Below are 24122 nucleotides of genomic sequence, written 5' to 3' on the forward strand. Positions count from 1 at the left end.
TGCGCCACCAGGGAAGGCCAAACAGAAGTATTTTTTGCCTTTGATTTGCATCACAAGTAGAGTTCTCAGATTCGGACTGACTGCATTTGAATATCATTTTCCGAACAAAAGCTTTGATTCCCTGACTTAACTCCTGGTTTTTTTTGTTTTTTTTTTTTTTTTCGGTACGCGGGCCCCTCACTCTTGTGGCCTCTCCCATTGCAGAGCACAGGCTCCGGACGCGTAGGCTCAGCGGCCATGGCTCACAGGTCCAGCCGCTCCGCGGCATGTGGGAGCTTCCCGGACCGAGGCACAAACCCGTATCCCCTGCATCGGCAGGCGGGCTCTCAACCACTGCACCACCAGGGAAGCCCTTAACTCCTGTTTGATCTTTTCCAGAAGTGTCCATTTTTCAAATCAGTGCAAGAGAAATTATCTTCATGGGCCCTATGTTAGCCTGAGTAAAATTTCTTTTATGGGAATAACTCAATGGGAATGATGATTATTTCATTTATCAAGATTTATGGGGGATTTATAATAATGATTGGTAGTTTCCTCATTGTCTGGAACCTCTGGGATCCAGTGGCTTCCAAAAACTAAAACCGAAACAAACAGCTGCAACAAATTATGGGACGATGAGTGGACACAGATGGAAATATCCTTGTGATTTTTGTCAAGCAATAGATAGCTGTTAAAGCCTCTTGGAATTCATCTATGGTAATTGGGAGAAGAACAAGACTTGGTTAAAGTTTATTAAAAAAAATTATTCTCCATAACCTTTCAAACATTTTAGGTTACAATAATACACAATTAAAAAAGAGAATAAGTATCAAAAGGAGCTCAGAAAGTCAGTATTCTAACTTTAAAAAATTAATGTTTATGCTACAGTTGAGCAGCACGTTTTGCTCTGAGCTTCGTTGTAGCCAGACCAAAACGGATACATACTCGGTTATCACTGAAGTTACTGCTATCAGGAAGATGGACATGCAAAATACAGCAGTTCCTCGGAGGGCCAATTACCCCAGCATTATGAATTATAAAAGAAATGTCTTATGTGGGAACTGACACAGAGGAGGTTAATTTGAGCTCGTTAAACCAGAGCATCGCAGTGAAGTTCAAAAGTCGACACTTTGCACGTCGACCTTCACTCTTATTTTCTTATCCCTCCATCAGGTTCTCCTAAAGATCCAAAAGGAGCAATCAAAGGAAACTTCATGAAGAGAAAAAGAAATATGTATAGTTGGCCTTCAATTGCTGTGTTTTGGACAAAAAAAAAGAGAGATTCAACTTTTCTAAGGCAAAGTTGCATGCCATAATCAGGTTTTTGTCTTCAGGCAAGGTTAGCAGAAGGAGTTGAGGGTGACTCCTCCCTGCCTACATGTTCTCACAGCGGAGCCCGGCTGAGACAATTGAGTTGCAACTTCATGATAATCTTATTACAGTGCCAGAATTCAGCGCTTGAGATCTTAGGTTTCAGTGCGACCAACCTGATTAGCAAAATGAAGAGCATAAAACTTTCATTGCTTAGGTAAGGCTATTTGTCTTTATATCCTTGACCTTGATGTTGATGATGATGGTGGTGGTGGTCGCAGGCATCTGTTTTACTGAGTGTATACTCTGTGCCTGGCATTACACTTTACAGGCTCCATGTCCCTTAGTCCTCCCAATAACTTAACGATGTAAATATTATGAGCCCCATTTTAGGGAAGAGGAAACTGAGCAGAGGTCATTGTTCCAAAGAGGAAATTCACACCAGTTGTGTGACTGCAGACTGATGGTCTAACCACACACCACACAACTTGAGGTGTCTGTGTGTGCACGTGTGTGTTTAAGCTTCCGGATCCTGCTGCTCCCTTGCTTTTACTTGCGGCTCCTCTCTGTTGTGTACAAAGACGCTGACTGTGGCAATCTCTAAGATTCTGTCTAACTTAAGAACCTCTGTTAATTACAGCTGTGATGGCATGACATTGCCTCTGAGCTGACTCTCAGGAAATACGTAACATATATACACACGTGTTAAGTTTATTCTCATTCACTAAGACAAATGCTCCCACTTAAACCATTTTCCTTGACTCTGGAAGTGCTAACAGAAACATAACTGATACATTTGATACTGCCCTTCCCTGCTGAGAATATTAATTGTGGCACACAGCATGGTCTGAAATCCAGCTCTGGAAGGTGGCAGGAGGGTAGGGGGTGCAGTGGCTGGCTGTGTCCAGCCACCTGTCCATACTGTTGCCCCCTTTTGCTCTTTACCCTGAATACCCCAAGCTGAACAGTTGGAGGGCATCTGCTCTTGGGGCTGGAACACCCACACTGCTGACTCGGAAACAATAAACCCATCGTGCCAAATGGTATATTTTTGGTACAGAGAAAAATTTGTCCCTCCTAGGGATCGAAATACATTCTTACGTGAATGCATGTCATTTTTTTTAAGACCTTGCCCAGTTCACATTCCACATTCTGCTCATCCCACTGGATTGTACTCAGCACCCACATTTAACGTTCTCTGTACTTTCGATTCCAAAGTCTTGGGATGAGGTTTGAGAAACACACAGTGTGAACGACACCCTTCAAAAAAGAAAATGTTCAGAGCAGCTGGTTGTCTGGAGGGCGTCCACTGAAAAGCTCACAAATCATACCATAGAAAATCAACTCTTAAAAATGCCTGCTTGGTGGTAAAATATCCTAGGATCTTGTGCCATATTTAATACCAACCGCATTTTTTTATTTAGGAAGAATCAACTATTTTTTTTACCCCCTCTGCAGATATTATATAGTCTCTCCAATTGAACCCTAGCTCAGCTAATTCGACTCTCAAGACACCTGAGAATGCACAGTACTATAAATGAGATCCTAGGTAAATTATAAAGCTCAGGAAATCAACCTCCTTTGAAAGATTTCTCCTCTGGGAGATGCACAGAAGTCTCCATCCAGACCTCATTAAACTGGAGACAACTTGATAATACATCCTCATCATTGTAACGATAAGAATAGCGGATGCTATTTACTGTTCGAAGCGCTTTAATTCAGTAACCTATTTAATTTTCACAGCAAACTATGAGTTTGGTTCTTTTCCCAATTTTACAGATGAGGCAGTTAAGGTCTGGAGAGGTTAAGCAGCCCATCAAGGCTACACAATATAAAGTGGTACTGCCGGGCCACAAACCCAGGCAGGGTGAATTCTTCGGTCTCAGCAGCCCTGAGATGCAAGGCTCATTTGCTTTGTCAGCACACAATTGGAAAACAGAAGATTAGAGGACCATGGGTTCCAGTCCTGATAGGCAGTTACTTTTGAGTCTTTACAACAGTGGAAAAGTTTTTTTCTTTTAAATCCTAAGCTTCTCAGAGCCGTTCCTTTTTGCCACTAAATAAGAGAGACAATTTTGTCCTGTGTTTCTGGTAAAGACTACAATGCCTTTTTCAAATATTTCTTGTAGTGGAGTTGGAATCAAATGACTAAAGAACATTAATCGTGACTCAATTTTTTACATATTGAAAGAATGGAAGGCAGATGTGATCAAGATTATGGTATACTGTGTGCACAGAGAAAAATTAAACCCTGGGAAGATTGTTTTAAGTATCTCTGGCAAGGCTCCACCCCAGATCAATTAAAACAAAATCTCTGGGGATGAGGCTCAGACAATCACATTTTTTTTTTTTTTTTTGCGTTACACAGGCCTCTCACTGTTGTGGCTTCTCCTGTTGCGGAGCACAGGCTCCAGACGCGCAGGCTCAGCGGCCATGGCTCACGGGCCCAGCCGCTCCGCGGCATGTGGGATCTTCCTGGACCGGGGCACGAACCCGTGTCCCCTGCATCGGCAGGCGGACTCTCAACCACTGCGCCACCAGGGAAGCCCAACAATCACATTTTTAAACTCCAGGAACTTCTAATACGCAGCCAGGTTTGAGACTCTCTAAATTATATTAGGCTGTTTCTAGATGTTATTGATAGTTATATCAATAGGAAGGTGCAGAGGCTGAGATATAGGTTAAATATTTATTTTAATGTGGTAAATATCTTCAAATAAACCCAATAATTCAGTTCTGGGTTTAGTCAAAACTGAACTTTCTGGATTTAGCCACAAGAGTTTAAGGTACAAGGCATTACTCCTGAATAGCAAGGATTACCCATTTATTTTTGTTGAATCTAAAATGCTGTTATTATTGTTATACTATGTTATACTATGTTACAATGAGCATCTCATTGTGGGGAAAGGTTATGGAATAAGAAAATAAAAAGCAAGGAGAGTGACAGTGAGACAAAGATCAATTGTTCCTGAACCCTCTGAGCACCTGATCAGACCTGATTAATGACGTCTTTGGGGCCACAGGGCATTCTGAGTACTGGTGACCCTCCACTCCAATTGAAGGAAAGTCACATTAAGAAGCAGGCAAAGAAGGGAATTCCCTGGCGGTGCAGTGGTTAGGACTCTGCGCTCTCACTGCCAAGGGTGTGGGTTCAGTCCCTGGTCGGGGAACTAAGATCCTGCAAGCCACGCAGCGTGGCCAAATTTTAAAAAAAAGAAAAGAAAAAGAAACAGGCAAAGAAAACTAGAGGAGGAATTCTGCTTTCTCGGCTAAAGGAAAATAGAGATGAGTAGAAGCAAGGCCACATGTGGGTGGTAGAAACTCCAATGCTAGTTCTGGTTCTGCCAACAGCCTTGTTGGAACAGTTGTCTACAGGTCAATTTCCTTACCTAGGAATCATGGTAATTGTGGTACCTAATTTACAGGGTTGCTGTCAGGATATAGATGTCAAAACATTTGGAAAAGAGCAATCTACAAACATGAAATGTTATTATGCGTCTCCTCATTAGATGATACTACAGACAGCTGTGTGGCCACCAAAAGATGCACCATTCTGTTTATTTTTATTCCCCAAAGGGTCACCTGTTCCAAAGTCTTCTAAATTTAGCATGAGGTACTAAATTCTTTGGGTGCTCCATATGGTGGATAAGGCCTCTGTCAGTTGGCTTGAACACCTAACTTCCCTACACAGAGATTATTTCATCTTTTCATTTTTGCATGACTAATGCTACTGAGCTCAGTGCTGCCAGTTTGTTCAAAGTATGCATTTGTTTCTCAAGTCCTAACGGCCTTAGACCCCTCTGTGCCCTTGTCCATGGTGAAAGCCTCAGAATATTCCCACGAGCTTCTTCCTACAAGCCAGAGGACGGAGGCAAAATCTGAGGCCCCCTGACCACACAGTTCCTTTCCCTGTTAATCTGCTCCATGTCTAAGAGAGATGGTCCCAGTTTGGGGGTTTCTGTGCTTACACAGATGTTGGTCTGGGAGGAATGGAAAATTAGGTGGATCTGGAACTTCTTAAAGCCAGTTAATTTGACCACCAATGTGGTCAAATGATAGGCTTCTTGTTTACTTCCAAGTGGGATTGGGTCGACTCACCAAGGAAAAAGGCTAAACCAAATCTCCCTCTCCTTCTAGAGAAAATAGACAAGTTTCCCTTCTCTATGACCTCATCTTTACCCGCACCGAGATTCGAGGAGGACAGGGATTATCATGTATTGCATTCATCCTGCATCTCCCATTCTTACCTTCACTGAGTTCTAAAGTGCTCCATAAAGCGGGTGAAGGTTAAGAATTACTGTCTCCGACACTATACTTGCTTGCTTCATGCTAGATGCGGGCCCTGACACCCGTACACTATTTGGGATTGCCTTCTTACATCAGCACTGGGCCAGTAGACATCCAATAAATTAAAATGTTCAAATATGCATGTTAATAAAGAAAATGGGATAACAAATTCCTAAAAACCCATCACTGAGTAGAATGATTGTCAAGAATTTTCCACACTTGCTTCATCCATCCCTTTTGTTATTGTTGTTATTAAAGCATCTTAAAGTAAATCTAGACCGTATGTCATTTCACTCCTACAAGCTTCCATGGGCATCTCAAAAGTGTGGACATTTTCCTGCATGATCCTAATTCCATTTTGCACCTAACAAAATGAGCGATATTTCCTTAGTATCGTCTAATACCTAATCCATATTAAAATGTCCCAAGTGTCTCAAAAATGACTTTTTTCGGGCTTCCCTGGTGGCGCAGTGGTTGAGAGTCAGCCTGCCGATGCAGGGGACACGGGTTCGTGCCCCTGTCCAGGAAGATCCCTCATGCCGTGGAGCGGCTGGGCCCATGAGCCATGGCCGCTGAGCCTGCGCGTCCGGAGCCTGTGCTCTGCAACAGGAGAGGCCACAGCAGTGAGAGGCCGCGTACCACAAAAAAAAAAAAAAAAGACTTTTTTCATTAGGTTTGTCATCATGATTAAAACAGGGTCCACACATTGCATCAAGATGGTATGTCTTTTGAGTCTCTTGTCCTTTTTCCTCCCTTTTTTCCCATGAATAAATGATTTGATGAGTAGGGAGTCTGAAGCCCTGAGAAGATCTGTCCAGAGAAAGCCTATTACCTGCTTTATTCCTCCCAGGCTGACCAAAGAATCACTCGCTCTCACTCTACTTTTTATAACTTCGCCCAGGCTGACCAGATGGGTGGGGTGGTGGAGACAGTGGCTAAGGACGCAAGAAAATGGATAAATCCACTTTCTCACTAGTGAACCAGAGACAAAATTTAAAACACAGAGCCAAAAGAAAGCCAAGCATTTCAGAGTGAGATTTGAGTCCCAGAAGATAGAAAGTATCCCTTCAAACAATTCTATTGTGACCCAGAGGATGGAGTGAATTCACAGGGAATGGCCTAGAACAGGGTTGAAACTGGTGAGAGTCAGGTGATGGAGTGGTGTGGTAGGGGAGACAGGTTGCCTTGGGAAAAGTCTTCCAACCCCTCTTTTTCCTGCTCTATAAAAATGGATCTGACTCCCCTCTAGGTAGATTGGCTAAGGGCATGAATGGGCAAAGGGTCACAGACAGCTAAGAGCAGAAGTTAATTTGCTAGCTGAGTGGGAGCTTGGTGTGATTTTAGGAGTTATGTGGGCATCTGAGAGGGGAAGCATCCTGACAGTGCCTTTGGGCTCAGAATCCAAGTAATATGGCATTTCACATGTGTACAAATAAGCCCGTAATGTATTCTTTTGTCTTTGCTGTTGGGAATTTGCCATATGTTGATGGGTCCAGTGTGGGATCCATAAACATTTGTTCTTTCTTTGCACTAAATTGTACTTTAAGCTAAGGATTAAACGGACTTTTTGCTTCATTCCTGTTTCTACAGCTTCACATCCTCTGGACAGAGCAAGGGATAGTAAGAAATTATTTTACACCCTTGGTGTACCATAAAAAGGAACATAATTCTGCTTTGTTGATAATCTAGGTATTTGCACATCGCTATACCTAACTGCTTTGCATTCTGGTTATAAATTATTTGATTTTGGCAAACAAAAATAACTCAGCAGATGTTGTTAATATGACCACCTTCTTGGTATGCAGCAGCAAGGACCAGTAATGAAACCACTATCCCTATTATAGCAGTTTAATTTGCTAAAACTACCATTCAGAGAACACGTGTACAGGCCCCTGGGAAACCACTCAGCTTTGAAACTGCTGGCATGTGATGGCACATTCATACACAGCCTTATTCTATTCGAACCAGAGTAACTTTTTGACACTGAGTTTTTCTGAAATGTTATCGTTTGCATCCTCCTGTTTTTTATCACCTCTACTTTGTTTGGTAATAATTCACGTGACTTCAGACAGAACGCCACAGGTCTAAGGAGACCAAGGTAAAATTATCAGAGAAATTTACTTTAAGGCAGAGAGAATTAACAAGGCAGATAAATGTCCCCCTATTAGTACATAGTGATTGGAAAGTGCCAGCATTCAACTAGCTCATTTCCTTAATAAAAACATTCTTTTATCTGTATGTTGCTTAAAAAACAACAACAAAAAATTAGTGCTCACTTCGGCAACACATATACTAAAATTGGAACAAGACTGAGAAGATGAGCGCGGCCCCTGCGCAAGGATCACATGCAAATTCGTGAAGCGTTCTGTATTTTTCTATTATACATAACATAGATAAGCAATAAAGATTTACTGTATAACACAGGGAACTATGTTCAATATCTTGTAATAACATAACGGAAAATAATCTGAAAAAATATATGTATAACTGAATCACGTTGCTGTACACCTGAAACTAACACAAGATTTTAATAAATCAACTATACTTCAGTTGAAAAACTTACAACATAAGATTTAACAGACATTTTTGTGCTTTTATCAGACTGTAGTGCAAACACAGCAGGTCATTGCTTCATGTGGTAGATTCACTCTGATACCACTATCCTTTTATCGATTTTTTAAAATTAATTTTTATTGGAGGATGGTTACAATGTTGCGTTAGCCTCCACTGCACAGCAAAATGAATCAGCCATACGCATACAGATATCCCCTCCCTTTTGGACTTCCCTCCCGTTTAGGTTGCCACAGTGCGTTAGGTAGAGCTCCCTGTGCTATACAGTGTGTTCCCATCAGTTGTCTATTTTATACATAGTACCAATAATGTATATGTGTCAATCCCAGGCTCCCAGTATCGATTATTAATTTTCATAATAAGTCTGCGTTATGAGAAGTCTTTCTATAAAGTTACAGTTACATAAGTGAATCATTCCAATAGCTAACAATAAGCACCCGAAGTTGATCAGCACACGCCATCATTTACAGACTTCTAAAAACTGCATGACGCAGGCTGTAATCAAGAGAATCAGAACAGAGACTGTGAATAATAATGCATATCTTCCCACATAAATTCTTTCATCTTCCCTCCTCTGGATGAGCCCTCACTTCTTTTTTTTCTTTTTTTTTAGTAGAAAAAGCCAAGTTAAGGAGCTCCAGGGGCCAAAGCTGAGAAGGCATCCAGGTGTTCTAACCCTGCGTCCCTTGGCCCCTTTAAAACCCCTGCGAGCTGCACTTTATACCCTCATATATTATATTCAAGTCTATAATAAGATGCCTGAATGCTAAGCGTTTGAAGTGCTGCTTTTAAAAGTGTTGTCATAACAACAAGAACAAAATGACAAGTGTAACTTGACTTTGAAAAGACTGCCTTAGTTTTAAGTCCATTGCTTTACCTAAGCAAGGGCTTAACTGTAACCTCCTAGTGCAGACAAAGGCTGTGATCAAATGACATTACCATAATTGAGTCTGTATCTTTAGCTATATTTGCCATCACATAAAATTGTCAGTCCTCCATCAATTCAGTTTAATTGCTCGGATGGCCAGAAATAAATTAATTGACCATAAGAAGAATCTATTTGTTCGATTATGTAGGCCATATCTGAAAAGCTTTAAGATGATTTCTTCTCCTTTCTCTGAGATGAACTGTACCATGTAGCTTAATTATAAGGTTCAGTTCCATTTTCTACCTGACTCTCATGCCCGCAAATGAATGCCAGTGTTGGTCACCCATGCTGGGCAAGGTACGTGGTGCATGATTACGCTGGGTACATTCTTCCAGGACCTGAGGATTTTTTTTCTCTTTAAGATGTCCAAAGATGTAGCTCCATTCTAGTGAAAATGATTAAAACTATGAGCTTATAAAAATGGTAATTTCAGTAAAGTCAAATAACAATAGAAGATGTCAGTGTCATTTTGATGCTGTTTTGAAATAAAGAAGCAACAATCACCATTAGCTAGAAATGAGTTGCCAAGCTCTAGGGGTAAACAGGCTACATGCAAGAAAAGCCTGAAGGAGTTGATAACACCAGGCATGGGACCATTTTCTTCTATGTTGGAGTGTTGTTTTTGAATCTGATGATCAAATAATGAGGATTTGTGGTGGGTGTATGTTTTTCTCAGCAGGACCAGACAAGCTGTCTATGAGGACCATGTTTCCAAGAAATTTTCCCTTTGATGTACATGGTTTTGAATAGGTTTAAAAAAAAATTAGGTAATAAGTGCAAAATGCTTTTTCCTTCAAACCAGGAAACAGTTGGTCCTGTTTTGATGTCTAGTTTGCACCAAATGAGGGTCTCCGAGTGTTCTAGACTTTGCATTTTAAAATGAGTTATAACATTAGTCAAAATCCATTTAACCCCTCTTGACATTTAAGCGAGTTTTATGTCCTGAGTCATTTCTGTTCTAATTATCGTGAGGCCAGCTGCTTCCCCCTGCATTTATTTGATCCACCAGAATGGAAGAAGAAATAGAGTTTTCATCTTCCTCAGGCTGAAATGGTGTCAATTGTCGAGAAGTTCCTACAACTGACTGTCCCAGTGAGTAGATGTGCAATTAACGTTTCTTCTTTACTCTTCAAATGGTTCAGCCAGACCCTTAAAATAGCTTCACAGTTCTCTGCTGTCATTGCTTAGATAAAATAAAAGAGGAAGAAAGAGGAGAGCAGTAATATCAAATTACTTGATTTCTGTATATCTCTTCACCTGTAAAGTATGTATGGTTTTATAATTAGTGCATTCTATTTGATGGATAAAAGCCAGATATATCTTCAAAGGGCGCATTCTAGTTAGTAGAAAAGACCATTACTCCACGCTAAGATTTTTTTTTTTTTTTTTCCTTGCGGTATGCGGGCCTCTCACTGCTGTGGCCTCTCCCGCTGCGGAGCACAGGCTCCGGACGCGCAGGCTCAGCGGCCATGGCTCACGGGCCCAGCCGCTCCGCGGCACGTGGGATCCTCCCAGACCGGGGCACGAACCCGTGTCCCCTGCATTGGCAGGCGGACTCCCAACCACTGCGCCACCAGGGAAGCCCCACGCTAAGATTTTTACATATGTTTTCTCATTTTCTCCTTGCAATAACATCGGTGACTTAGGTCTTATTATACTCACTTTATTGACAAGAAAAATTGGAGCTCAGAGAGAACTTGGGTGAACCCTGGGGTTAGCCTGGCTCCAGAGACAATGCTTTTCTATTCTACCCTGTATTGAGCATGAAAGAAGTTGGTACAGACAGGTGGTACCTACACTCAAGAAGTTTGTAGCTTATTAAAGAGACGAAACATTCAGGGAGATAATTATAATACACTGAGCCCCTGAGTATGTTAATTCCCATTAATAATTGGAAGTTTTGTCAGAAATAAGAGTCACAGATGTAGAAAACAAACTTATAGTTACCAAGAGGGAAAGGGGGGAGGGATGAATTGGGAGATTGGGATTGACATATAAACACTACTATATATAAAATAGATAACTAATAAGAACCTACTGTATAGCGCAGGGAACTCTATTCAGTACTCTGTAGTGACCTATATGGGAAAAGAATCTAAAAAAGAGTGGATATATGTATATGTATAACTGATTCACTTTGTTGTATAGCAGAAACTAACACAGCATTGTAAATCAACTATACTCCAATAAAAATTTACTTTAAAAAAATCAAAAAATAAAATAAAACCCAAGCTTTGAAAACAAAAAATAAATAAATAAAATAGAAGTACAACAACAAAAAATAGTTGGAAGTTTTGTGGTTCACAAGGCAAGATCCCTCTGGTTGAACTGGTTGATCTGCTCAGATAATGCTTCAAGAAACAGTTGGCTTTTGCATCAAATGATAGTCATGGATCAAACCCATTGAATAAAATAAGGATCCATGAATCCATGATGACAGTCCTGAAAATAAATAAAAACAAATAAATAAAAGGATTCAAGAAAGCTCTTACAGTAGAAAACAATGATTGAGTTCAAAGAGTACCATTTTGCCACCATCATAATAATAATTGATTTGGGCAAAAATTATCCGTGGATGCTAAAACTTCTGGGTTAAAGAAACAAGATATTTGCATAGCCCCAAAGTACCTCCTTACTAACCACTTACCAGTTGCAAAGGCAAAAATAGAAACTTTCCAGGAGAGAGACTGTCCAACAACACCTGAACCAAGTAATCAAAGTTAACATCACTAGTAATAGGACCAAGTGATTCCTTGTGCCTTCGAATGCAGTACCTTCAGAAGGACAGCAATATCACTTACGTGATGTCACTCCCCAAAATGCATAGCCTAAGCCTAATTATGAGACAACATCAGACAGACCCAAACTACGGAACGTTCTATAGAACACCTGGTCTGTACTCTGTGAAAATGTCCAAGTCACAAAAGACAAAGAAAGGACAAGGAACCATCCCAGATTAAAGGAGACTAAAGGCACATTTCGAGAGAGGCAGTGCATGATCCTGGATTGGCTCCTAGCATGGGGGTGGGGGTGGAGGGACAGTATACCAGACATTATTGGGACCATTTGTAAAATTTGAATAACGTCTGTACATTAGATAATAGTATCGTATTGATGTTACATTTCCTGATATTGATAATTGTACTGCAATTATGTAAGTGATGACCACGTCTTTAGGATATACACATGGACGCATCATATCTGCAGATTGCTCAACGGGGAGGAGCAAATATATATATAAATATGTATATGCAAGTTGCTCTCAAATGATTCAGGAAGTAGTAATGGGTATGTGTGTATGGGGGGAGACGACAGAGTAAAACGTGACAGATTTCAGCAAATGGTGAATCTGGATGAAAGATGTATGAGAGCTTTTTGTTCTTTTCTTGTAACTTTTCTGTAAGCTTCCAATTATTTCAAAAAAACAAAAACAAAACCGTAATTGGTTTTTGAACTGGGCTTCCAAAGTACCCATGGTTTTAGTTTTTATCAGTCAGCATTTAAAGTAGTTTTGCTTTTTAATTATCTAAACATTGCTATGTTCACAAAGATGCTAGTTTCCGGCTTCCCTTGATTTCACCTGTTTAGATCACATCCATTCTTCCGGATGTAGCCAGCGTTTTATCTTCTCTATGAAACTTCCTGGCTGTACCTGTCTCATTTATCTCCCTCTCCATTGAGAGAACTCTATTATTTTAAATTTTATTAAGCACTTACCACACACCAGCTATTGAGTATACTAACCCATTTGCACCTCAAAAATCCTCTGAAGTGTTAGTCCTTTTATACAAATGAGGAAACTGGGATTCAGAGAGGTTAAGTAACCTGCATAAGTTCAAACAGCTGTAAACTGTAGCCCCCAAATGGAGCCCAGATTCGTCTGACTTGGGAGTCCACATTCTAATCATCTCAGCTCTACTGCTTTCCTTGGAGCACTGAGAAATAGACATCACTTAAAATTTCACTGTGTGTTATTTCCTACATATTTCTTACATCAGACATGACCTCCCAACTTCTTTATGTACAGTCATATTTTCTTCTCCCATTAAATTATTAAAACTGTTTATAGCAGAGATCAGTCTTTGGTTCTTTTTAGATCTTGGGCAACGTATAGCATCCTGCCAGTGATGAGCCGATAATATGTACTGAATAATTGTGTTGATTGAGGTGTCTTAGAAAATATGGAAAGAAAACCATTGATATCAGTTTCCAGAGATTCTGAAAATGCGTTCCTTTTCTTCCACGTTAGTTGAACCTCAGTCTTCATTATCGCAATCTTTGTATTTCTCAAGCACCTTACTTTTTATAAAGCATTTCCTCATTTTCTGTATGTTTTTTTTTTTTTTTTTTGCGTTACGCGGGCCTCTCACTGCTGTGGCCTCTCCCGTTGCGGAGCACAGGCTCTGGACGCGCAGGCTCAGCGACCATGGCTCACGGGCCCAGCCGCTCCGCGGCATATGGGATCTTCCCGGACCGGGGCACGAACCCGTGTCCCCTGCATCGGCAGGCGGACTCTCGACCACTGCGCCACCAGGGAAGGCCCTTTCTGTATGTTTTTAAGCAGAAGACTTACCGTCTATAGGGCTGGTGAGAAGTCAGGTTAGAAGATGTCCAAGTAGCCTCACGACTGTAAGATCGAATGATGCTTTGATCTCAGTTGAACCTTACAATGCTTGTCTATTAAAATGGGGAGGAATTACTACTCTCATTCTCTAGATACCAAATTTGAGCTTCAGCAAGTTTAGTGTGTGCCCAAGAGGCCAGTAAGAACACCTGAGCTTGGTTCTTCCATCTCTCACTGAGGAGTGAGTCTATGTTGCTCTGTAAGTTTTTTCATGAGTTCACATCACTTGTCTCACTCAATCAATGTAATATCTCATGCATGTATTTATTGTTTGGTTAGCAAACAAAGCTGACAACTGAGAGGCAAATATTAGCCTTGCCTTGATTTATTTTAAGGCAGTACACTCCAAAAAAAAAGAAAAAGCCCGTGACTTAAATATATCCACTTTTTTTAAGATTAGTCAGGTACCTTGCATCCGTATAATAAGCAGACACCTATTTTTAGGATTCATCTTAAATAATCATTTAGCATAGCAGGCTATTTACATCTGCCCCACATGCCTCTTTCAGACAACTGAATTATACTTCTGCCCTTGACCAAGATGTGGAGGTGCATAAACAGGACAGCACTGTTAGGAGAGGAGAGCGGAGGCACACCAAGCAGGCAGGAAGAAATGACTCAGAAAGTGCAGTGGGGCCAGTGTGCTGCATCTTATGTGGTACTGATGGGGAAAAGGATCAAATCACGAAAATATTCAACTCTCAGGTGGTGGCTTGTTGATCGAGCTTTTCCTTTTCGGGTCCTGATTCCTCGGCACTTCCTCTTGCAGAAGGGATGATGACATTTTCTGGAAATTGATAGTGATTTCCCGACAGCTCTATTGATGTAAAACTCATATATCATATAAAATTAATTCGTCTTGAGTGTACATTTTGAGTTTTAGTAAATGTATACAGTTCTGCGACAATCACCACAACACAGTTTTAGAACACTTCCAGCCCCACTCCCAAAAGTTCTCTCATGGTCCTTTGCCTGCTCCCATCCCTGGCACCAGGCCAACACTTGGGTTGACTGTAGAATTGTCTACTTTTGCCAGCATTGTCACTCCAGGAACCTGCCAGCTGACCATTGCCTTATCTCAGAGGGTTGGTCTCAGTCTAACGTGGAGATAGCGTAGCTTTGTAGCTATGCAACTGTTGATTTCTAAGTCAACATTTTTCACTCCACGACAAATGCTTTGGTGAGAACTGAGATGTCCTTACTAACTTCACTCAGAAATCACAGATGTCTGTTATATTTTATGTCCATAGTGGGGGTCTTCCAGAATTACCTGTTTGTGTTCTATATTAGAGAATTTGGTTAAATGAAAAAAAGGAAAACACCATAAAAACCTTGCTCTTCCAGGTTTAAGACAGTGATGTCAGCTGTTGTTTTTTAAATTTCATAATGTTTGCTGTCCTGCAACTCCAGCATGTATAAATGCTAATCTGCTCCCCCGTCTCCCATAGAGAGGCCCGGGTGTCATCCTGGCAAGGGTCCACTTTGCTTTTGACCATATTTTAAAATCAGAAATAAAAGGCATATATAATATAGGCTGTATGGATTCCCTTTTATTATCCAAGGTAGCACATAGAATGTGGGGTAGACCTAAGTACCCTCTTAAAGGTAGTTGAAGAAAAAAGCTAATTTATAAACCCCTCGACATACCTCTAAAAAAAGAATATGATAGGGACTTCCCTGGTGGCGCAGTGGTTAAGAATCCGCCTGCCAATGCAGGGGACATGGGTTCAATCCCTGGTCCGGGAAGATCCCACATGCCGCGGAGCAACTAAGCCCGTGTGCCACAACTACTGAGCCTGTGTGCCACAACTACTGAAGCACACACGCCTAGAGCCCGTGCTCTGCAACAAGGGAAGCCACTGCAGTGAGAAGCCCATGCACCGCAGCAAAGAGTAGCCCCTGCTGTCGACAGGTAGAGGAAGACCATGCACAGCAACAAAGACCCAATGCAGCCAAAAATTAATTAATTAATTAATTTTTTAGAAAAAGAATATGATAGAAAAAGCAGGATACAAAATTTAACATGCATTGTGCTCAAAATTCTTATGTTTTATGCGGAAAGGGAAGAGTTGAAGAAAATTACATGCACCAAAATTCTGCTGGTGGTTATCGATGGGTGCTAGAAAACAACATGGTTCTTCCCTCCCCCTCCCTGCCCTGACTTCTTTCTACTTCTCTGTATTTTCCTAATACAGCAGAGTGCTTTTATGCTTGGAAAAACTAAAAATAACCTAATGATTCCTATTTGCTTTCATGAGTCTTAGTATATTTAACTCTAACGATCAATATTAACATTCCTTCTAGCTGACCGGTTGCTTTGCCCAGTTACCATATCAGTTAATCAATGCCTCTAACACTTCTACTATGAACTCGTCAGTTTGGAGATTCATGCCCAAGAAGTGATGAAAGGAGGCTGGCCTGTCTTACCTAACCTTGGGGTTCCCCGAGAGGAACTGTTCACATTTGGGTAGAGAAGCTTGCTAACTCAGGCTAATCAAACTTACAAGAAAGTTTAAGTCAGGATACCAGTTTATAAAAATGTAATGGGAAATGGAACTGTCACCTAGACTGAACTTTCAAAGCATTTTTTCTTCCAGTTTTACTACTCCTACTGGTAGCACCATCAGGAGCTGCATTTTAGGGTCTGGTGCGTAGCCCTGTGACGAATGCCCTTCATTGCCTGTCTTCCAAGCAACCCTCCAAGGTTGACTTCTATCATTCATTCGTTTATTCTTAAGAATCAGGTTATCTCTGTGTTCTCCAGGTCACTGGCTATTTCCCTGCTCTGAACTGCACTCATATTGTCCCTTTTATTTCTCATCTAAACAAGCACGAGACCTGGTGGGATGAAGGGGGACCTCTTGACCCTTGATCTTTTTTTGTCTGCCTCAGCCCCCTCCCCAGACCCTGCCATCTCCAGCCACGCTCAGTGCTGTTACCAAACTGCCTGCTGATCTGATAAGCTACCTTCTAATTCAAACAAACTAGGAACTTCCGGTCGGCTGGTGGCTCGTGGTACCCACCAAGGCCCGGTGTACTTGTATCACCGTGTCATATCAGAACACATGAAATCCTATACTCATTTTAATTTCAGAAGACTCCGGTATGTGTTCAGGTGGATCTTAGCACTGCATAGCCAGGGAGAAGGCAGCGGTTTTCACTGTATGAAGAGTCGAGAAGAGAAACAACTGTGACTTTCTGGCTTCTGTGCTGAGAGACTCGGCTCAGAATGGTAGGGTTTGTTCAACTCTTAGTCAAGGTGCTGGGGATTCTTTCCAGAAAGATTCCGTTCTTTCCAGGGATTGTGGGAGTGGCAGGGCACGGGTGGCCACCCGGTGTAACGGCCTGGGCCTCCTGGGACAAAACAAAGTAAGGGGCAAAGCACAGCAGCTTTATCGTTTGCCTAAGATTTGAGACCTTTCTGGGATTTAATGCGCAAAAATGAATGTTAGTTCTGCTGGCATTTTCGGAAAGACCAGGTGAGAAGTCAGTAACTTAGGGACTGGAAACATTTTTCAAAGCGCCAGGAGTTTCAAGTAGCAGCAGCCAAAGAGGGACTTGTGGTTTTTTATGTGGAATTTCGTGCTTATTAGATATGGTATTTGGTGAACCTTGGCAATACGTATTGGGTATAGTGCGTCCTACCAGGAGTACAGTACCATCTCTAAAAATCCTTCAGATCAAAATAAAGAAGTTGGTACACAGCTCAGAGCTCATAATGGGAACTTCACTGGGGAATCTGAATTATTCTACTGTAATCAGAATTTATGAAACCTCATACATTATTTCTCAGAAATTATATTTCTCCTCTTCAGGACTTACAAATATAAACTATATAAATATAGCCATTACCCATCAAAGCTATCTTATATGTTCTTGTATCTAAGCTTTCTCTCCTCTCCAGTCCCAACTCTAGACAACTCCAAATGTCTGCAGTTTCAAAAGAGAATTTTGCATACCAATCATACATAAATCCATTTCCTTTATAAAAACTCAAACAATGTAGAAAAAATTAAAATGTTTCTGACTACTACTCAATCGCACCTCTTCATAGACTGTGTATACTTTCAGAACTTTTCTATTCATGTACATAATTTTATATTTTGTTTTCAACATTCCTGGTATCATACTCTATTTTGTTCTGCAATTTGTCCTCGGCCGGGCGGGTCGGGGGGGCGGGTGGATCTTTCTATGTGGGCATATTGTTTTTAACTGCTATGGTTATGCCATAGTGTATTAACCATTCCTGTAATGATTAACATTTACATCATTTCCATTTTTCCGCTATTACATTAACTGTCGTGAACATCCCTGTATATAACTTTTTGTGAACTTGAGTATTTCTCCACAGGAGATAGCAAAGAGCAGATGTGACATATTAAAGGATAAGTATGTTTTACATTTTAAATAGTAGATACTACCTAGTTGTCTTCCAAACTTTCAGTACCACTTTATACCCCTACCAGCAGTGATACTGCAGTTCTACTTCAGTCCTTTCTTTAGGTAAAGGTTCAAAGAAGCATCTGCTACTAAAATGCAAATGACAAGGAACCAGTTTGAAGTCCTTAAAGCCTGAAAATGAGTAATGTAGCTTTAAGGGTAGTTTTGCTGGAAGTAAGCAGGTCTGTGAGATTCTAGGAAGCCAGGGAGCGCCTTGAAGACTTAGGGCTCCAAGAGGTGGGAGTGGAGTTGTCAAGAAGATGATAACAGAGTTGCAGGATAACTAGCCACTGGGGAATGGCTGAGGCCATTGGAAGAGTAGTAGCAAAGAACTGTCACCCCTGGGCTTCCCTGGTGGCGCAGTGGTTGAGAGTCCGCCTGCCGAGGCAGGGGACACGGGTTCGTGCCCCGGTCCGGGAAGATCCCACATGCCGCGGAGCGGCTGGGCCCGTGAGCCATGGCCGCTGAGCCTGCGTGTCCGCAGCCTGTGCTCCGCAACGGGAGAGGCCACAACAGTGAGAGGCCCGTGTACCGCAAAAAAAAAAAAAGAAAAAAGAAAAGAAAAAGAACTGTCACCCCTACTTCAGAGTTAGGGGTGTGGGCAGGGAGGTGCTTTGCATACTCTTATCCTTCAACCCACCTGCTCTCCCCTCTCCCTACCTACTCCTTTTCTCCAAGAGCCTGACCTTGTGCAGAGGCCCTCAAACTTATTTTATGACTCTCCTTAGGCAGTGAGCCAGCCTCTAGGGGCATTGATGGCAGGATAGAGATCTCAGCCTAAGCCAGCTATCAGTTGACCATTTCTAAGACCAGACAGGCAAAACCACTTACCTCCCTTCCTGTTCCCAGCGGCATCCATTCAACACGTAAATGTAATGAAAAGCGTCTGAGGATTTTATCCATCCCGAAGCAATTTACAAACTCAGAATCCAGGACAAACATTTGTTTTGTTCTCAAGAAGCTTTCTTACCTATTACTGAAAAAGGGGAAGAAGGAAAATTATTTCACTATCCAGTTCTAATGTTTAATTCATTTAACATTTAAACTTTGCAAAGAGAGGCTTATTTAAGACTTTTAAAAAGTTGGACATTTGAGAAATTGTAGCAGATGATTGTAACTGAAGTTTGAACATTTTCAACCAATTCAGCATCATCCTTTTTTTCTTTTCTAGGCTGAGCATCAGAACCATCTGGGGTCCTTTTCAAAATCCCAATACACAGGTCCATACTAGTTAAGTCAGAATGCCTGGGAGTATGTGAAACTACTGATCCAGTGGATAAGAGAAAAAAATCTTTTTGGTTTAAAAGCATAATCTCTAGGAAGTACAAGACAATAACACAGTTAAAATAGTTCAAATACTTTAAGTCTTTTCCCTGTGACCAAAGAACGCCATGATGCAACAGACCTGTTGAACAATAATTTACGAAATGAGATACAATACTAATTAAATTTGCCAAATTGAGACTTTGAGGTGGGTTTTAGGTTATAAAATTATTGGGCACAGAAAGAACATGTTTTCCTGATATTGATTAAATTTTCTGGATCTTTTTCTTGATATTTATTACGTTTTCTTGATATTTGCTGCGTTTGCATGTGATACAAAGATAGCACAGGCGTGCTTTATGAACCTAAGAAGGTGTTTTTAACGAGAACTGGACAGACTGCTTAGTAAGCAGCAAAGAACACTTAAGAGAACCTCATTAAGGATTTATGTGAATCATGGTTATTTTTGAAACTTGGGGGTGGGGGGAAGTAACCAGAAAGAGTCTTATTTGCACCACATTTTGTCCTGCCATTTATGCACTAGATATTAATTTTATTGGACATGCATACTTCTACGTCGTTACTTTTAAAATTCTAGAGAATGTTCCCAAACGTAAGCCTCCCTGTCTCCATCCCTAGCTGGACTGGGTGGGATGCCTGTCCTACCCAGATCAAAGAGCAACCTGTTGCTCAGTGCAAAGCCTCTTGCCAAGTGAGTCAGCAAGAATGCATGCGTGCTTCCTCAGAGCTGCTTTCTCCTGGGGTGGGTAGGGAGGAGGGGATTTAGCAACCTGCAGCCTCATGGGGAAGGGGGCTGTTTGTTCTCTCTCTGGGGAAGTAACTCACTCAAACCCCCTCCCTTGGCTGAGCTGCTTCAAATAGCTTTGAGTAGGGCCCGGTGAAGTTGGCTTTTCCATTACATCTAGATGGACACAAGAGTGTTTTGCTGCTGTTTTTTAGCTTTGCTTGCTTGCTTGCTGGGGTTTTTTTGTTTGTTGGTTTGGTTGGTTTTTTGCGGTATGCGGGCCTCTCACTGTTGTGGCCTCTCCCGTTGCGGCCTGTGGGATCCTCCCGGACTGGGGCACGAACCCGTGTCCCCTGCATCGGCAGGCGGATGCTCAACCACTGCGCCACCAGGGCAGCCCTGTTTGCTGGGTTTTTAAAGGGCAACTATTGATGCTATTAGTGGCTGCCCACTTTGGAAGTCTTTAGTCTGGACAGCGGCTGTGTCCCCTTTCTCCTGCTAGCCCGTCCCCCTCTCTGGACTGAGGTTACCTGCTAAGACAATGGTATGTGCTTTGACTCTTCCTGATCTAAAGGGAATAGAATTACCTAACTGTTCTAGGGCAGTCCTTTGGGGGAACTAACCTTGGGCTTCTGTCCAGCTGAAGTTGTATTTTGACAACGTGTCTTGGTCAGTGGTGATGAGTCTGTATAAAAGGTGAGCTAGTGACTGAAATAGGGTTTGTGCCTTCTGCTGTATTTTCCCCTTTACCTTTCTTGCCTCTTCTCTTGTGTTCTTATCATAACCTAGATTATCGCTACTTCTGTGAGCGTTCTCTGTGCTCTTCTTTTTTATCACTGCCACAAGAGTGGCACGATCTTATCTCTCAAAATATAGTTAAGGGTAGAAAAAGGGAGAACAAGTTTAAGTAAGTTCATCTCTCAAGAAACCTAGTGTTTTTAAGCCTTGTGACTTCTAAGTGTAGAATTCCACCGTAAGACTGGACTGTGTTTTGAATGTCACGCAGAACCTATCTGAAACTTGACTTGGCCTATTTGTTTCCTTTTGCCGTTGCTATTGTTGTCCTAAATGGATGGAAACATTCCAAAGTTTTTGAGTATTTTGAGGGTATGGTTGAACCTTGTTTAAAAAAAATAATCCCTGAAGGAACCCTAAAGTAACTGATAATGGTGTGTAATTTATATTTATTTACATCTTCATGTGTTTCTTCAGGTCCGCCTGAGAGCTGAACCCTTTGTCTTAAAAAGAACATGTCGGAGGCAAGAAGTCTTACAAGCATCTAATGGCCTCATGACTCACCTTTCCTCATGTCACCTCCTATTACCGTTGACAAGCTTCGCGTGTTTTCTGTTTGAACCTGCCTGTAATTTGCCTTAATCTTTCTGTTGTCTTGTAGGACTGCCAGCCAGACTCCCAGAAATCATGTTGGTAGGATCCCAGTCCTTCTCGCCTGGAGGGCCCAATGGGATCATCCGGAGCCAGTCCTTTGCGGGGTTCAGTGGCCTTCAGGAGAGGCGATCCAGGCAAGTTGTGTGTGCTTCTCTCCTGGGACACATCTTGAGAGGGATGTGAGCCTTGGTGCTCTGAAGAGGATCCATGTGCATGTGGCCTTGTCAAAACACACACCTATGTTATTTTCATCTCTTTCATGAAAAAGATGTAATGTTCCCCAAATTTCTATCATTTAGAATTCCTCCTTCAAAGAAGATTTAGGACAAGCTAGCAATACATATGTATAGCTCTCCCTACCCCCACCCCATTTCTTTCAGATCTGTTGATGCCTATTGCCAGAGTGCCTCCAAATGTTTGAACCCATTTATCCTCTAACCAGTAACAACAGATTTACCTTTATCCACACATCTGTTGATACTGAGCATTTTCTAAAAATCTTTTCCAGTCTTTTATGTCATCCCTAACGAGGATGAATGTGCTTTCATAAGTTTACTTGTCTTTTGTATTTATTTTGGGAATAACCAGTGCATTCACATCCATTGCCTATTTTGGGGGTGGATATTTACATATTTTCTTACAGAACAATAAAGGCTTTTTATATATATCCATTGTAACACCATATATTGTAGTCTTTTTCTCCCTAATTTTTTTTTTTGTTGTTTGTTTGTTTTTGCGGTACGTGGGCCTCTCACCATTGTGGCCTCTCCCATTGCGGAGCACAGGCTCCGGACGCGCAGGCTCAGCGACCATGGCTCACGGGCCCAGCCACTCCGTGGCATGTGGGATCTTCCCGGACCGGGGCACGAACCCGTGTCCCCCGCATCGGCAGGCGGACTCTCAACCACTGCGCCACCAGGGAAGCCCTTTCCCCCTAATTTGAATTGCTACCTTTTTTTCTTTTTACCTTTTGACCTTCTTCACCCATTTCTTCTATCCTGCCCACACTCCCTGCCTCTGACAGTCACCAATATCTATGAGTTTGGTTTTTTGTTGTTTTTCTTTTAGATTCCATGTATGAGAGATTGTACAGTATTTGTCTTTGTCTGACTTACTTCACTTAAGTGTGATGCCCTCGAGGTCTTTCCATGTTGTCACAAATGGCAAGATTTCATTCTTTTTTATGGCTGAGTATTATTCCTATATATATATATATATATATATATATATATGTATATAATGGAATATTACTCAGCCATATATATATGTATCACAATTTCTTTAAGCATTCATCCATTCATTGGACATTAGCTTGTTTCCATAAATCTTGGCTACGGTAAATAGTGCTACAATGAACATGGGGGTGCAGAAATCTTTGAGTTCATGTTTTCATTGTCTTTGGTTAAATACTCAGAAGTGGAATTGCCAGCTCATATGGTAGTTCTATTTTTAATTTTTTGAAGAACTTCTATACTGTCTTCCATAAGGGCTGCACCAATTTACATTCCAAGCAACAGTGCACAAAGGTTGCCTTTTCTCCACGTACCTGCCAACACATGTTATTTCTTGTCTTTTTGATAATAGCCATTCTAACAGGGGTGAGGTGATATCCCATTGTGGTTTTGATTTGCACTTCCGTGATGATTAATGCTGTTGAGCATCTTTTCACGTACCCTTTGGCCATTTGTATGTCTTCTTTGGATATGTGTCTGTTCAGATCTTCTGCCCATTTTTTAACTGGGTTGTTTGGTTTTTGCTATTGAGTTGTATGAGTTCTTTATATATTTTGGATATTAACTCCTTATCAGATATGATTTGCAAATATTTCCTCCTATTTAGTAGGTTGCCTTTTTATTTTGTTGATGGTTTCCTTTGCTTTGCAGAAGCTTTTTATTTTTTAGTTTGATGTAGTCTTACTTGTATAATTTTGCTTTTGTTGCTTTTGCTTTCAGTATCATATTCAAAAAAATCATAGCCAAGACCCATGTCAAGGAGTTTACTACCTATGTTTTCTTTTAGGAGTTTTATGGTTTCAAGTCTTACATTCAAGTCTTTAATCCATTTTGAGTTAATTTTTTTATATGGTGTAAGAGAGGGTCTAGTTTTATTCTTTTGCATGTAGCTGTCCAGTTTCTCCAGCACCATTTATTGAAGAGACAGTCTTCTCCCCACTGCATCTTATTGGCTCCTTTGTCATAAATTAACTGACCATATATGAGTGGGTTTATTTCTGGGCTCTCTATTTATTGATCTATGTGTCTGTTTTTATGCCAATACCATACTGTTTTAATTACTATAGCTTCGTAATAGAGTTTGAAATCACCCCACACCCCTTTTTGAAGCACATTCCACTGTATCCAGATTTGGGAGATTATTTTTGGTATGAAGTTATGTAGTCGATAAAGACCGACTCTGCAGACTGACTCTGGGGAGCAGATGTCTTTCAGACACAAGCTTGGGAATGTTAGTCTTCAGTTTCCCTAGAATCTCCCCTCATCTAAAATAGGACTTAGAGGAACTCAAGAAAAAGAACACAGGTAGTGAAATAGGTAACATGGAATAAAGTTCGTCCTCAGTTTTTCTGA

The 24122-nt window shown here is 41.3% G+C and overlaps 1 protein-coding gene and 1 non-coding gene across 2 annotated transcripts in view; both read left to right on the plus strand.

The window, feature by feature from the left end:
* The window catches only part of RIPOR2 (RHO family interacting cell polarization regulator 2), an 87616-nt gene that overhangs the window by 10406 nt on the left and 53088 nt on the right, over window positions 1–24122 (plus strand). The window contains 1 exon segment of the mRNA XM_032648450.1: window positions 21545–21671. Coding sequence (XP_032504341.1) covers window positions 21571–21671 — 101 coding nt within the window. The 5' untranslated portion in view covers window positions 21545–21570.
* LOC116763018 lies at window positions 7846–7952 on the plus strand. The gene has a single exon (XR_004352433.1). It is a non-coding gene; the product is annotated as a U6 spliceosomal RNA (small nuclear RNA).

Source organism: Phocoena sinus, chromosome 11 (genome assembly GCF_008692025.1).
Source record: "Phocoena sinus isolate mPhoSin1 chromosome 11, mPhoSin1.pri, whole genome shotgun sequence".
In the NCBI taxonomy this organism is placed as follows: Eukaryota; Metazoa; Chordata; class Mammalia; order Artiodactyla; family Phocoenidae; genus Phocoena; species Phocoena sinus.